The 16,727-nt window shown below is 38.4% G+C and overlaps 1 protein-coding gene across 1 annotated transcript in view; it reads left to right on the forward strand.

Moving 5' to 3' along the window:
* Window positions 1–16,727, forward strand: part of dhx15 (DEAH (Asp-Glu-Ala-His) box helicase 15) — a gene marked incomplete at its 5' end in the record, with an annotated part of 60,692 nt that overhangs the window by 33,381 nt on the left and 10,584 nt on the right. The window contains 5 exons of the mRNA XM_048602350.1: window positions 5,165–5,251; window positions 6,566–6,715; window positions 8,069–8,177; window positions 10,141–10,332; window positions 11,589–11,711. Coding sequence (XP_048458307.1) covers window positions 5,165–5,251; window positions 6,566–6,715; window positions 8,069–8,177; window positions 10,141–10,332; window positions 11,589–11,711 — 661 coding nt within the window. The remainder of the gene's footprint in view (window positions 1–5,164; window positions 5,252–6,565; window positions 6,716–8,068; window positions 8,178–10,140; window positions 10,333–11,588; window positions 11,712–16,727) is intronic.

The following is a 16,727-nucleotide window of genomic DNA, read 5'->3' on the forward strand; positions in this document are numbered from 1 at the left end:
ATATATTGGAGCAGAGGCTGAGTTTAAATGGCTTGTCAGTTAATTGTTTCAACTGGTTTTAGCACCTTACTTTGCCACCAGATGGTGGTAAAACCAATGACAGAATGTTTATTGGAGCATGTGTAAGGGTTTAATAAAATGTTACAAATTAATAGGTCAGGCATCATTTCTTGGGCAAATTGAGCAAATTTATCGTGCTAAGGTCCCCAATTTATGACATGATGGTGACCAAAACCAAGCAGGCCCAAGTTGTCCATGGCACCAGAGAGGTAACATACCGTCCTGGAGTCTGTTTTGTGTTTGCAGGAACTCCTGTCTTTTCCCCCTTTATAATTGATGGTCACTTGCGCCCTTTTTGCCTGGTTCAGTCTTGATCACCTGATTGAAATTGCTATCATTTTCTGCTCAGCATTGCGGATGCTCACCAGTGCATTTGCCTGTAGCTGTTGCTTCTTGCTCGCCAGCTGGTCGTCACCGACAGATAATTGAAGTTTCCATAATTTACCACATAGCTCAGGTGGAGCATGTTACAGGTGCAAGCTCTGTCATGAGGCCCCTTAAACCCCTCAGTTACTCTCTTAGAAATAAATAATTATTCTAGTATAAGAATACTATTAACTAATTTCTGTTATGCTAACTTTAGTTTCCTTAACTAATTACATTGGGTCTGACTTGTTATTTCAGTCAACCCCCTTAGGAAAATATATACTCTTAAAATCCGAGCCAATCATTAAGACATGGGGTATGATGTCATTGCTGTTCTTGAGATAGGGTTGAGAGAGGGGTAGGATTGGTAGCTCAATATTCCAGGATGCAGGGTTTTTAAGCAAGCCAGGGAAGGAGGTGAAAGAGGAGGAGGTATCATAATTTGATTAAGGAATTGACTATAGTAATGAGGACAGATGGCCTCCTAGAAGACTAAAATTAAGCTACGTGGCTAGAGCTTAAAAACCAAAAAGAATCGGTCGCAGTGCTGAGAGTGTACAGAGGCCCCCTAACAGTCTGAGAAAAACAGAAGAGCAGTTATACAGACAAATGTCAGAAGTGCAAGTTAACGGAGTGATAATAGGAGATTTCAACTTCTCCACTTAACTGAAGTAGTAATGGTGTGAAAGGTTTAGGGGGAATGGAGTTCTTAAAATGTATCCAGGGCACGTTTTTTAAGCCGGTCTGTAGTAGGCCATGCAAGAGAGCAGTGTTCTGGAATTTAATATTAGGTAATGAAACTGGACAATTGTTTAAAGTGTCATTGCGGGGAGCGTTTTGTAGACGTGGATTATAACTCTTAAACTTCTGGAAAATGACAAAGGTATGCCTGAAATCAAAGTTCTAAATTCAGAGGACAACTGATGTGCTACTATTAATCAAGAAGGGAGCAAGTGATAAACCGGTTCTGGAAGCCACACCTCAGGAAAAATGTATTGGAGAGTGTGCTGAAGAGGCTTACAAGAATAGTTTCAGGGATGAGAAACTTCAGTATTGAAGGTAGATTGCAAAGTTGAGGTTGTTTTCCTTAGAGAGAAATAATAATAGCACTTGTTATGCCTTGCCATTCTTTTTGCTTTACCATGCTCCCAGCTCCAAACTGCAATTAACTCCCGTCCCAGCAGATATTCCCACAGAGACCCTTCTTCAGTTCACCTGTCTTTGTGATGATGCAGCCCACTCCAAGCTATTCTTAACTTGAATTTTAAGCAGTGTTTTTCTCAAAACAATTCACATTGTCTTTATTGTTCCAATGAAGTAATTGGGTTTCTACAGCCTTTTAGAGTTTACAGGATACATTTAATTTAGCTTGAAGTCCAAAAACAGTCATTTTGGATTGGCATTATCATAAGCACTGAAGATGCTCAGCAGCTTTGTGTCTGATCCTACCATTTTAGCTGTTAGCTTCTTAAGTGAAACCCCCTTTTTCTTTCAAAGTTCAATAGACTTGACATTTCCTTCAGTTGAATTCATCCCATTTTCTCCTTTATAAAGTTGAATTCATAACTCTTAAAATTATATAATAAAAAACAGCCATGAACTGGATATTCACAGTAGACCCAATGATTTCTCTCTCCAATTCAGTTCTTGTATCCTCTGTTCCCAACACACTGGAGGTTCTTGTTCATTTAATTATTTTATCAGCAGGCTCGTCAATAAAATTTCCTGTAGGAAAGGTTTAAAGAAAATACCTTCTTTGAAAATGAATAATGTCCTCAAATCTAGATTTCTGGATGATGCAGTTGACTCAGATGGACAAGTAGATGCTTAGCTGAAACAAATTGACTCTTGCTTTCCAACACAACTTCATTGGGCTGGAACCATGTTACTGTTTCTTTAATATCCCTGTAAATTTATTTGTGGGCATATGGTTAGGAGTGACTTACTCCCAAACCCTGTGCATGAAGAAAAATGTGATCTAAAGCCTGATGAAACTATTGTTCTGGTCCCAATGCTACTATCCTGAGAGACTCCTTGGACTTCTAGGAGAAAAAAAGATAATATGCACTGATGGAAGTCCAGCAGAGAAAAGAAATAGAAAAATTAAGCAGATAAATTGAGTTGCTATGACTGATTTGTACGAATAGAAAACCAATTAGATGCAAAACATTAACAATTTCAATAAATATGACTTTAAACTTAGTCTCTGATTTAAGAAACATTACGGAGGTGATGTTGTAAGCCGCTACAAATGAATCCCATTTGCATGATTTGTGCATTCAAAATTTTAGTTGAATTGGTTCAGTCTGACTCGTTGCTTAAGGAATGGTTTTGTGCACAATTCCTGAGGCTCATGGTTTTGGAGAACAGATGATCTAACTTCACAGTTGCTACCTTTTCAGAATTTTGTGTTCTGTAATTCTTCAGTGATATGTTTGTATACAAGATGCATTGAAGATCGGAGAGAATTCCTGTTTTTGCAAGTCAGAATACAACAGATTGGCAGTCAAGAAAATCTGTGAAACTATTGGTGGAAAAGTTTTGAAAGACCTATTTGTGCCATGCTACAGAAAACCTGAGCGCGAGAGAGCCTGTTTAAATCAGATTAAGGATTCCTATGTTTTAAATCAGGGATAATATTTTAATCCCTAATTATTGCACTTCAGTTTTCTTTACTGAAGAAATGTGTGAAAAAGTTCTGCGTGATTACCAAAATATCACATGAAGTACGTGTATCTGTTCTTTTCCAAGGAAAATGCAGGTTGAGAGGTTTGTACTGACCCTCCGAAGAGCATCCCAGGAACACACCCCCACCCCCACAACCTTGCTTTTACCATGGCTAACCCACCTAGCCTGCAAATCCCTGAACGCTACAGAGCAATTTAGCATGGCCAATATACCTAACCGGCACATCTTTGCTGTGTGGGCGGAAACTGGAGCACCCGATGGAAACCCACACAGACATGCGGAGAATGTACAAACTCCACACAGACAGTCATAGTCCTCTAGTGTGGAAATATCCTCTATCCAAACATAATCCCAAACTAAACTAGCCCCACCTGCCCGCACTTGGCCCATACCCCTCCAAACATTTCTTATTTACTGACCTAAATGTCTTTTAAAATTTGTAACTGTACCCACATCCATCACTTCTTCTGGAAGTTCATCCCCCGACAACACCCACATTTTTTTAAAAAAATTGTCCCTCATGTCTTTTTGAAATCTTTCTCCTCTAACTTTAAAAATATGCCCTGTAGTGCTGAAATCCCTCACCCTAGGGAAAAGGCACCTGTCAATCACCTTATCTGTACCCCTCATGATTTTATAAACCTCTATAAGGTCACCACTCAACCACCTCCGCTCCAGTGGAAAAAAGTTCAAGCTTCCATTCCCGGCAACATCCTGGTAAATCTCTTCTGAGCCCTCTCCAGCTTAGTAATAATCCACCTATAACAGGATGACCAGAACTGTCATAGTAGTCCAGAAGAGACCTCACCAACGTCCTGTTGAACCTCGACATAATGTCCCAACCCCTATACTCAAGTCACCAAAGGTGGGAATTGAACCAGGGTCCGTGGCAATGTGGGCCAGGAGTGCTAACCGCTGAAGCAGGATGCCACCCACAAATGTCCATGGAATTTATTACCTTGGTGATTTCAAGTTTTCATGATCATGATTCCCAATTAGTTGATTATTCCATCACTGAAATGTGCAAAATCGCTCTCTCTGCTTTGTGCCCCCCCCCCCACCAATGCACACACATGCTCTGGTCTTGCTTCAGGGGCCCTTTGTCTCACTCCCAACACTCCCAACCCTCTGACCTCACCCCTGCACCAGTCTCCCAGCGCAGCTTTGTTCAGTGACGATCCAGTCATGGTCTGCAGTTCTCCTATTTTGTGACTGACCTATCAGCAGCAAAGGCTAGAGAGAGCCTGCCTGTGATTGGAGCAGCAAAATTCACTGACGTCACCATTCCACTAACAGGATTACTTTTCTCTGTTCAGAACCATGATTGAATTTTCCCGGGAATCTTGGGTGTATTAGGGGACAAATCCACCTGCCTGTCTCCATGTATTTTGAATGCTGCTTTCCAATCGTTTACATATTTCTTCATTCTGGGCTTGAATGCTCCAGGAGGATCAGTCTGTCAGATCATTGGTTGGACTCAAAGTAAAAACTCTTGGCCTCTTCAGACAGCAATCTTAAGGCATGAGAGCACAGAGACCAAGGAGCAGGGAAGGATTGTATTTAGACAGTGTGGTGGGAGCACTTTATAATATAAGCTCAACATTGAGGTAGAATGGTGAATCAGTTTGAGAGTGAATGGCCTACTCCTATTTGGAAAGTTCCATGAGTGTTTAAAAATATTTAATAAGCTGTTAGAAACAGATTTATCTCAATATCTTATGAATAATTTTATCAGCCTCAGATGGTATCAAAATATAGATGTCTGTGTGTGTGTGTGTGTGTGTGTGTGTGTAACTTGATGCTAATTTTCTGCTTGAGGCCTCCCTTTGTTAGCCTTCGTAGATATCAAATGTGCTTACTTTGCAAATAAAATATGTATGTTGCTGAGGAACATCTATTGCAGATCATTGTCATTGTCATTTTCTTTTTCAATGGGTTTTGGCCTGTTGACATTTTATTTCTGATACTTTTTAATTGAACAGATGCGAGTAGTTTTGTATTGTTCAGAAATGTTTCAGTTTTCATTATTTATTTGTTTATTTGAGTTTAGGTTGTTGTGTCCACAAATATTGCTGAAACTTCACTCACTATTGATGGTGTTGTCTTTGTGATCGATCCAGGCTTCGCTAAACAGAAGGCAAGTATTTAACTCTGGGAGATTCCATTTTGAATAAATGTGTTCATCCCCTTATCTGCCACTGCTTTGGCTAGAATTTCATGGTGTTCCTGCTAATGAACTCCTGTATTACTTGGTAATATTATTTGTTGAATAATGAGCATTTCATGAGGCTCGTTTTCTTGATTGTTTCTTTTCGATCCTTTATTCTTCTCTGACGGAAGCAGACTTTTCATGCTTTATGTGAGGGTTCTGTTGGTTTTGGCAGCTTTACATCCCAGATCTCTGAGCCATTGTTTTATTGCTCTAAACTAATAAGGTAGAATTGCTCACAGACAATATCTGACCCAATACGAGCTTGTTTTCACCATGGTTAACAAATTACATTCTCTGAAGTGTCATTGAATAGTGCATTTTGTAGAGTTATATTTAGATGTAACACTAATGCTTATCATAGAGATTTAAATACAATGTAAATATGGTTCTAGAGCCTAGATTTTCTGGCGTATTTTATTGCAGTATTAGAGTAAGCCCAGAGCTCACCAGGTTTACTCTTTTTTTTGCAGTGGACCATTAGAATTTTGCTTTTCATTATGGTCTAACAGTTTTTAAAAATCGACATGACGTTTCATCTCCACCTCTGTTGGATACCATTAAAAATACTGAGCAATCAATGATTCATACCAATTGAACTGTACAGAGCTTATAGTTTAAAATAACAGTTCATTTACCATCCTGATGCTGACTGTATAGTTATCTTTCTCAATTTGTGTACCATAGATAGGAGCAGGAGTAAACCATTCATGCCCTTGAGCCTGTTCTATGTGGGATCGAGGTTGAACCATGACTGACCTCCATGTTCCTGCCATTTACAATATTACTTGTACCATTTAATAAATCTATCTTGATCATTAGAGTTAAAATCCGCTTAAAGCTAAATCTTACTCAATGTCTGGATCCTTCTAAACATTTTATTTTTCTCCAGAGCTTTTGCTAGAATGTAGGAAATAAATGGTGTATGTGCAATATTGGAGATGGTGATTTTGCAAAAAGAGTAACCAAGTCAAAACTTTGAAAGTAATGCTGGGTGCAGACAGTCCATTGTCAATGTAAATCTTTTTTCACTTTACTGTTAAAATTATGAACCTAGATGTGGATTTTCATAAAATGATCTTGCTCATCATATTGTCATGGATTTTTAATGTTGCATTTTAAAGAATTAATGCTTTGTCCACATTTGACTACATGAAAGATGAAAATATTTCCTTGTCCTTGAACTGATAATATGGTTAGTATGCATTGCAATTTTTGTTCGCATCTTTTCATGATCAACAGGTGTATAATCCACGTATCAGAGTTGAATCGTTGTTGGTGACTGCTATCAGCAAAGCATCCGCGCAGCAAAGAGCTGGTCGTGCTGGTCGTACCAGACCAGGAAAGTGTTTTAGACTCTATACTGAAAAGGCCTATAAAACCGAAATGCAGGCAAGTTTTGTACATTTTACAGTTGGTATCATGTTATGACATGCCATAGATTTAGAGAATTCAGAAGATAATAGCCTGGAATTCCCTAGATGGGTAGTAGATTTGTTTCTCCATCTCAACAGATATTTAAAGTCTTCACCCTTTGGCTTGAAAGCATGAGTTTGGATTGATCTGAAATCATACCTGGTGATCTGGCAGCATTTGTGGAGAGAGAGAGTGTTAACATTTCGAGCCCACTATGATTTCTTTGGAACTCGTTTTGGAATCTAAATGTTAATGCAGTTTCTCTCCACAGATGCTGCCAGAGCCTATTGAATTTTTCCAGCACTTTGCTATTGCATCAGCAAACCTACTCGTGTTCTGTTACATATAATTTCATGTGTGACTCTGCAGCTTTATCTTTGCTTGCAATTTCTGATTGTCTGTCGCCAAAGCCAAAAGTGCATATGTGTGGATATATAGTATGAGTAGTATCAAGTGGAGCTGCAATTTGCATTTTCCCACCCCATCCAAATTTTTTTTGTTTCTCAGCTGGTTAAGCTGCCAAAGGAATCATCAGACAATGCAACATCATTGTTGAGGAATTTGTTCAGAACACCCTTGATCCTCTTGTGAAGGCAGATATCCACAGGAAAGAAATAATGCAAATTCCATATAGCTGAGTTTTTCCCCTGTCTTGGCTTATCTGCTGCTGAAATCCTTATCCATGGCTTTGTTACCTCTCGACTTTGCTAGTGTTTAGTGTGTTAGTGCCTTCCCCATTTTTACCGTTAGTTTGGATGATTTCAAATTTACAATGTCACCAGCATCTGAACTTTTACCATGTCCTGTCCCTGCCATCATGCTTGTGCTTGTTAGCCCCTATTGACTGCCATTTAATCAGTATCTTTATTTTCAAAATTGTTGTTTCTTCTTCTTTTCCAGCCCCTTCCCATCTCTGTAATCTCCTCCAGCCTTTCAACCCTCTGAAATAACTATGGTCTTCCAGTTCTGGCCTCTTGAGAAACCCTGAATTTAATTGCTCCACCCTTGGTGACCCTGACTTTAGCTGCATTGGCTTCAAGCTTTGAATTCCCATCCTAAGCCACTCCACGTCTTCACCCTCTCTTTAAGATGCTCCTTAAAACTTATGTCTTTAAACAAACTTTTAAATCATTTGTACTAATATCTCTGTTATATGGCTTGGTTTCAGATTAGTATGTTTTTATAATGTTATGAAATACTCCTGTGCAATGACTTTTTCTTGCAATTACTCAGCAATTTTAATGTAAGTTCTTTTCTTTTTGTTTGCATACTGGAGGTTATTAGCCTTTGTCAACATTTTTGAGTTTTGTTTTTTTTTTAAATTGACAGGACAATACTTACCCTGAGATTTTGAGGTCCAACCTAGGTTCTGTAGTTCTTCAACTGAAGAAACTTGGCATTGATGACCTGGTGCATTTTGACTTCATGGATCCACCAGGTAAATAGCTGGTCAAATGTCTAATGCCTTTCCTACTCGTGTTTTCAGAAGCTTTTATAGCGGTTTTATTCACTACCGAATTTCTTTTTACATCTATTATACAAATTTCAGAGGTACCTAGTTTAGGTCTATCTATTTTGTCTTAGCTGTAAGTTTACTATTACATCTACATAATGTCATTGGACTTTGGATTATCTTGGGTTTGTTTCAAGGCCACGGCTTGTATATTTCACACTTTGGAATTTAAGTTCACTATTTCACAGCTACCATTCTAGAAATTGTTAAAATATTACATATGAATTATTTGTGATCATTCTCTATTGTGAAGTTCTCCAAAGCTAAGAAATTACTTTCATAAGGGAGGACCTTGAGCTTCTGAATTTTCTTTTCATTCATGGGATGCGTGTGTTGCTGGCTAGGCCAGCATTTATTGCCGCAATCCCCAGTTGTCCTAGAGAAAATGATACTGAACTGCTGCCTTGAACTGCTGCAGTCCATTTGAGAGTATATCTATACCAATGCTGTTGGACATGGAGTTCCAGGATTATGACCCAGTGACGCTAAAGGATCGGTGACATACTTCCAAGTGGGTGATTGAAAGAGGAACTTAGGGGTAGTGGTATTCCCGTGTTTGTTGTCCTTCAAAATGGTGTCTGAGGAGCCCAAATGAATTTGTGCAGCCAACCTTGTAGATGGTACACACTGCTGCTACTGAGTGTCGAAGGTAGAGGGATCAAATTTTTGTGGATGTGGGGTGCCTGCCAAGTAGGCTGCTTTGTCCTGGATGCTGTCAAGATTCTTGTTGGAGCTGCTCTTCTCTAAGAAATAGGAAAGTATTCCATCACATTACCTTGTGCATAGTGTATCTGGGGAGTCGGGAGGTCAGTTGCTCATTTCAGGATTCCTAGACTCTGGACTGCTGTTGTAACCGTTGTTTATATGACTAGTCCAGTTCAGTTCCTGGTTAATGGTAACCCTCAGGATGGTCATAGTGGGGGATTCAGTGATAGTAATGCTATTGAATATACAGGCACTGCTGAGTTGACAGGGTCAAAAAGATTTCTTGCTGTTAATGCTGTGGGATTTTTGTTTTTACATCAACCTGAGCCAGCATTTGAGATCATGCTTTAATGTTGTACATGAAAATCAGTAACTTGACAGTAAAATATTCACAGCGTGTAGTAGTGAAGTATCAGCCAAATTAATGTGCCGCATTCCTGAAGTGGGTAGAGCCTGATATTTTGACTTGAATTACAAGTACTGTCTTTGAGCCCAGTGGACACTAAAGGTTAATAACTACACCAGCAGGAATACTGAGAAAAAACTATGGAAGATTGGAGAAGACTGTTCAATGAAAATTGGCAGATCAGTTTCTTCTTTTAGTTTGACAGAACCTGAAAGTAACTAATGTGACCAGTCCTATTTCCCAGCCCTGAAGTGATAATAGCATATTGTGATTGCAGATCAAAATGTTCCCAAATATCTGAGGCATGATTTGGTGAAAGGGAATCTAGTGGCTAGACCAGAAAGCATCAATGATTGATATTATATATCATATTTGTTGGCAATGAATATTCCTGGTGAAGTGTCAACTCCCTTATCATTTTATGAACCACCACCACCCCCACCCTCCGCAATTTAATTCTTCATGTGATTATTTGTTCTTAAGGTTTTTTAAAACAAAAAATTCAGGCTACAGGAGACTATGCTGAAAGGATATCATTTTCTTCAGGTCCATGAAATTATGCTTTGACTTGTCAGGAGTGCTTTTGAACTTACAGTAGCACAAGTCATGTGGTCTAATTTAGATGTCAAGATGCCCAAATTGAATTCAGGAGAGAGAGAAGACCACCTTGTGAAGATGTATATCTAAATATTTATACATGCTGGGGACACAAATAGTAAATGAGTTTTTTTATGTATCAAAGACTGTATGTCTAATGATTTATCTTTTACTTTTCAGCTCCAGAGACACTGATGAGAGCTTTGGAGCTTTTGAATTATCTTGCTGCACTGAATGATGATGGAGACCTGACGGAACTTGGGTCCATGATGGCAGAATTTCCTTTAGATCCACAGTTGGCCAAGATGGTTATTGCCAGCTGTGAACACAACTGTTCAAATGAGATTCTCTCCATTACTGCAATGTTGTCAGGTAATAAGCAGGGATGCAATTGTCAAAACATGACTTGCAGTTAGACAAAGTAGATTACTGAACAGGATTTGTTAGATTTAATATGTTTTGTATGGATGCCTAGCAAAAGCGATACAATAATTTGAATGATCTATGGAAATTATTGAAGTTTTGAAAGTTTGAACTAGCGAATGTAGAAGTCAAGCAATTAATTCTGATTACAATTTTTCAGGTTTGATGCTTACTTTCAGGTATTTTTTAACCATTTTTTTAAATATTCTATTTGCCCATAATTCTGTTCTGTTCAATCATGTTTGGCAAAGGAGGAAGAAGCTTAGTGAAGGAGGTGTTGATGAATATTGGGACTGCTCAGCAAAATTAGGTTTAACATTGTGTATAAGAAACTAATTTTTTTCCCAGTGTTAGAATTTTAATACGAGAGAGTAATTTTACAAATCTACTGCCCAAGGCTCTAGACAGACAAAATATTTGAAAGTTAATGATTGGCTAAGAGGCATATTTGAAATCCTTAAAGTATTTCTACAATTGAACTTCAAAAAAAGTAACGGCTTGGTAATTTATGGTTATTTTTGGCATGTCCCTTTCATAGAGATGAGCAGGACTAATGCTCATTGTGACTTAACATTGGTCACTTGCTTACTAAGGTAACTTGTGGTTTTGTATTTCATTAATAATATTGATTCAATCCTGTATCATGCTTATACAAAACCATTAATGGCCTGATGACGCTTTTGTAAGTAATGTTTAGCAAGACAACAGACTCGCACTCTGTGTCAGTTAAATAGATTAAATCAGATTCAGAGCAGCTGGGCAGGGCAGAATTTCACCCTTGCTTCCTTTTGTTCTTCTTGGGTTTTTAACCTATTTGCAAGGGTGAGATTCAAGTCATCTGTTGAACACTTAAAATACTAAACATTTTACGGTTACGTATTTCAGTAGGTTAGGAAAATGCTTGCAGAAGGCATTCAGTTAATACATTTATAATAGTTCTGTATTGCCCTATGCACCGCCTTTTTCACTAAAATTTGGTAATTGTGTAGCTTCTGAAACACTCTTGTCTTGCAGATGTGAGTAGGTGTTGATGTTTGGTACCAAGCCAAGGTAGTAGACAGTCCAAGATGCAGTTGGTGACCATGTCCCATCATGCCCTGCCCAATGCTCTCTGAACTGACCTAGCTAGGCCTTGTTCCTGTGTCTGTGAATGAGTGACTCATCCATATGGGCGTCTGTGTTGGGCCCATACCAACATTGTTTAGTCCCACAGTGTTTTGTTCGCCCAACGGAAGCTAAGAAAGCAGCGGACGAAGCCAAGATGCGGTTTGCACATATAGATGGAGATCACCTGACCCTGCTGAACGTGTACCATGCTTTCAAGCAGAGTAAGTAAATTGTACTTCCCATTTATCAAGTGCAGATCTTCAAATGGAGTTGTTCTGTGGATTCATGTATCTTTTGTAACAAAAAAATGCTCTGAAATATTAAACTTCACTATACGCACCTGAGAATTCTTCAACAAGGAATTGGTGCGCAGCTGCCTGTGTGCACACTTTATTACTTCAAGTGAACTTCATTTGAAGATGACTGCATTCCTAAAACTGAATGTTTACGCAATATGATATGAATATGATATTCATTGTCACCTCAGTAAACTCTGTTTTTTGAGACTTGCTTGTAAATACATTCTGTGACTTTTAATCGTGTTTAAATTCAAAAATCAGTAAATCTCGTTTATTTTGGATTCGTCTTTAAACTGTGTGGGGAGAGAGGTAAATAACACTAGGCCATTGAGAGGAGGCTGTTTCCCATTTGCAGCTATACTTCAGATATGTACTTAAGTTGTCTTTCCAGTACTAACTTTTTCAATTCTCATTAAATTGTCAGAAAGTAGCTGTATAGCTGTACTACTTGCAGACTGATTTGTAATTACAATAATGTTTGAGACTAAAATCAGGAAATTCATAATGTTGTGAATGAGGAGTGTTTTCTATGCAGTAACAAATTTGAAACTAATAGCATGATTTTTAGGCTCTAACTAGGCAGAACACAAGCACGCTTTGGCTTCTTCCTGGTTGGAACTTTGACAAGAGGTCTGCATAAACCTGGAATTAGGGTTCGACAATCCTGCATGGAGAAGCACTTGGAGAGTGTGACAGTTAGTTAGAAAATCATAAATGCCCTTGCATTACCCAATTTTCAAGGCATTGAAATGATCAGAAAGTTGAACATTGTACAAATGTAGTGCAATTCCCAGGGGATCTTTCTGTGACCAACTTTGTGTGGGAATGCACGTCTACGGAGTGCCCCTTAATGTGGTGACTCAAATCGAAATACTTTTTAGTTGAACAACAACCTGTGTGCTTGTACTGCATATTTAAAGTAAATATCATTCCAAGACATGTTTTATCAACATATCACAAAACTAAACCATAAACCAAAAGAGGAGGAGATACAATGAAGGGCAGTCAAACAAGGGAGGTGGGTCTCCCAAATGGAGGGGAAGGTGGACTGTACTAGTGAGGAAATCTCGGTGTGGTCTGTCAGATAAATAGTCCAACAACACAGGGATAGCAGGAAGGTTGAAAGAAGAGTTGTGGCAAGAGAGAACTGGATAATGTTGGTGCAGATGTGGAAGTTAAATTTGAATGATGTTACCATGAAACTGTGCGCAGATGAGCAAACGGAAGTTGTGTTAAAGTCGTATCTTTGGCAGGTGGAAGGGAGGAGGGTTGCGGTGATGTGGTAGTTGTGCTCACTTGGATACCAAGTTGGGAACAAAAAGCATGGCCAGAGACACCATGACAATGACTAAATAGGTGGGAAGTGAAGAAAGAATCAGAATTTGAAAAAGTGTTTCACTCAAATTGCTTAATCTGAATTGTGGATGACTTGAAATTGTTTTTTTGTTTGAATCAAAAACAGTTCATTATTAATTCAGAGAGATAGCTACTCTTCCTTGTGCTATTTGTTACCAGCCTAACGAAATGATCGGTTAGAAGTTTATCCCTTTTTGCTCCGATGAAATTCCCAAATATTGCCTTGATTCTAATTTCAACTCAGCATTTGGAGAAATTGTTTTATGTTGGTTTCGCAGTGTGCAGTTTTGTTGTTCAGACTGTCACAAATGCTTGACAATACAAAATTGCATTTTGCTTTTTGCAGTCCCCTTGATTTCAGAAACTGTATGCTGAATCTTGGGGTTGTTTGGGCCATTAGATGGACCAGCATTTGCAAAAATGAATTTATGCACGTATGAATATTTGTTTTTAGTTGATCTATCTGCTGGGCATTTCCAGCACTTTTGTTTTTATTGCATTAGCATGTTGTTCTGTTCATTTCTGTTGGGTTTGATTGCTGTTAGGAATTTTAAATTGATTGCTGCATTCATTTTATTGTGGCTTGAGCGACTAGATATTTTAATTATAGAACACCAATATTGCATTGGGAAACATTGTGACTAAACAAACTTTTTTTTTTTTTGGAAACAAAGCATTTGAATGGCAGATTGGCCTGATGGCAGCACACATTCTGAATCAGAAGGTTAATCAAGTTCCACTCCAGGGACTTGTGGCAATAATCGCTGCAGTAGTGAAGAACGGAGTATTGCATTGTCAGAGGTTTCCTCTTCTGAATTAGGCATTTAACTAAACATGCCTGATTAAAAGGGAGAGGTTTAAAAGATTCCGCATCGCTAAGAAGAAAAGCAATGCTGTGTGCCCTGATCAACATTGAATGCTTAAAACAAATGCATATATTTTTATGGTATTAGCATTGAGCCATTCAGATACACTGTCCCTTCCAAAGTCGGAATGTCATGAGGACAATCCATGCTTTGGATAAAAGTATCAATTTAGCTTGTTGCTTTGCTATGTTATGGAGACAGAACAATGTTAACAGCTTCTAATAGTGCACTATCAGGTGGAAAAGATGCGGCGGCACTGGTTGCTGAAGAGCTTGGGTAATTTCCTTGTTCCCTTATCCAATATTTGTCCCTTGGTTAACATCTCCAAGAACCGAATACCTGATCAATTATCTTTTTATGGTTTGCTGGGGCTTTGCGGTACACAGATTGACTGCTACATTTGCCTACAATCTGTGGTTGAAACCATTTTACTCACTCATAAATGGATGGAAAGGACAATAGTCTGCAATAGCCAGTTAGTTCAAGTCTGTTCTACTGTTCTGTCAAACAGTTAAATCCATGACTGATCTGTGTCCTGACACTCACTCATCTTTGACCCCACACTCTCTAATATGTTGATTTTTGTTTTGCTATCTAAATCTCTATTTTAAATTTAACTCCTCCCATATCAAATGCTGTTTGTGGAGGAGAGTTCCCAAACTACTACTGTACTCTGCTTTTGCTTCTGAAAGGTCAGGCTCTAATTTTTAGGCTATGGACCCTAGTCCAACACCTCAGCCAATCTACTGTTTAACTCTATTATTTTCCTTCAGTTATTGAAACTTGCATCAAATCTCCAATGCTCTTCTAAATTTCAAGAAATAAAGCTCAAGTTAGCCTGATTTCCCATAGTAATTTAAACCTTGCCGTCCAGTTGTCATTCCATTGCATTTACACTAGACTCCCTCTGAGCAAAATTATAGCCTCCTTTAAAGTGCAGTGTCCAGAACTGAAGGTGGTTTGCACAGGTGTGATCTAACCATGGCTTTGTATCATTATAGCCTAACTTTTAACCCTTGTGTTTGAGTCTGTAAATTGTAACGATTCAAAATCACATTTGCTGCTACTTTTACCAAGGCAATTAAGGATGGGCAATAAATGCTGTCTCGCAGCAATACCCACATGCCATGAACTAATATAAAGGAAAACTCCTCTAGATGTGAAGGTCAACATTCTATCAGCAGCTTCAGTTATTTTCCGTATTCTGCCCTTGGCATCTTTAATGAGCTATCTCTTTGCACCCCAAATTGCTTTTGATCTCCGTTATAAGAATTTTTTTCACTATTTAGAAACTACTCACTTCTATTCTTTTTAAGATTCAAATGTGATCTCTGTTGGCTGTTTAAATCCATTCCTCACACTTGGTCCATTCACTTAACCTCTTCATATCCCAGTGTAATTTTTTATTTCTTTCTGCACTATTTACAATGTCACATTTTTATGTCATCTTCAAAATTGTGAATGTGGTTCTATACACGATGACCTTAATAAATATAGTGAACGTTTGAGGCCCCAGAACAGAATTCTGTCGCACAATCCACAAATGCAGTTTTCTAAAACAAAAGTAGCCTTGCATCATCATTGTTTCAACAAAATCCAGTATGTACTCCTGACCTCATTTCATAAGTTGTATTGCAATTTAAATTTTTGATTTGACTTAAAATTAAAGTGATCACAATAATGTGTTAAGTAATAAGTGAAATTTTCGTCTGTAAAATGATCATCCTCACGTGTCAAGCACCTTAGTTAAATGCTTCAATTGGCTGTATATTAGCAAGTGCCATAAGCTGTGAGTCAGCTCTGAACATTTTACATTCCAAAAAACTGATTAATTGCTGTTAAGATAAAATGATCCAAACTGCTGATGGTCTTCGCTAATGATTGCCTGGATTGAATGTATTTTAGACTATGATGAAGCACAAGCTAATGTGCTAATGTACCATTAGTAGTGCAGAGCGTAATTATTTTACCCCAAAGTTCTCAATATTCTTTGGACCTTATTTTCTATTTCACAATGTCCACTGAGCACAAGAGTTGAACCTAGATTGATGGGTCCCAGACAAACCACGTGCTGAGCATGTAACATGTTCGAATATTGTAGGTGGATGGTGGTGCTCAGAGTGTCCTGCTTGATTCCCAGGGCCTGCACCATTCTGCCACTTCACTACTGTACGAGGTGACTGGTGAAGCTCCAATGTAACCAGAGTTAAGTTTTATGGGCAGCTCTTGAGCCCCTAGAGAGAGAGGTCACATTAGATGTTAGCAGAAAGTTGACCACTTGATGACCCCCTAGCATTTTTGTGCTTTTGACTTCATCATTATTTGTCTATGGAATTGATACTTGGCATTAAAACTGGTTGCCATTCCATGAAAAATATGAAAATGGAAGTTCACAAGATAATCTCATCCAATCATTAAGTGCAGATTTTGAATTTATAATCAGCTCCTCCATGTGCTGCCTTCATACAATAAACACAGCCTTTGCGACTGCCAGGCAAGACATTACCTGCATCAAAAATAAACCCTATATTTAAAAAAGAGAGCCTTGAAATAGTTCGGAAGAATTCACACTAATTTCAGAAGGTTATCATAAAGGAAAGTGTTGCATTACTTTTTTTTGCAATATTGGTTTTTTGAAAAAAACACAAGTGAACTTGCAAACCAAAGAATCCAACAACACCTAGTCTGTTGCACTTGCAATGTCATCCTATGGTAC

This window comes from Rhincodon typus, chromosome 1, assembly GCF_021869965.1.
Source record: "Rhincodon typus isolate 14 chromosome 1, sRhiTyp1.1, whole genome shotgun sequence".
NCBI classification, from domain to species: Eukaryota; Metazoa; Chordata; class Chondrichthyes; order Orectolobiformes; family Rhincodontidae; genus Rhincodon; species Rhincodon typus.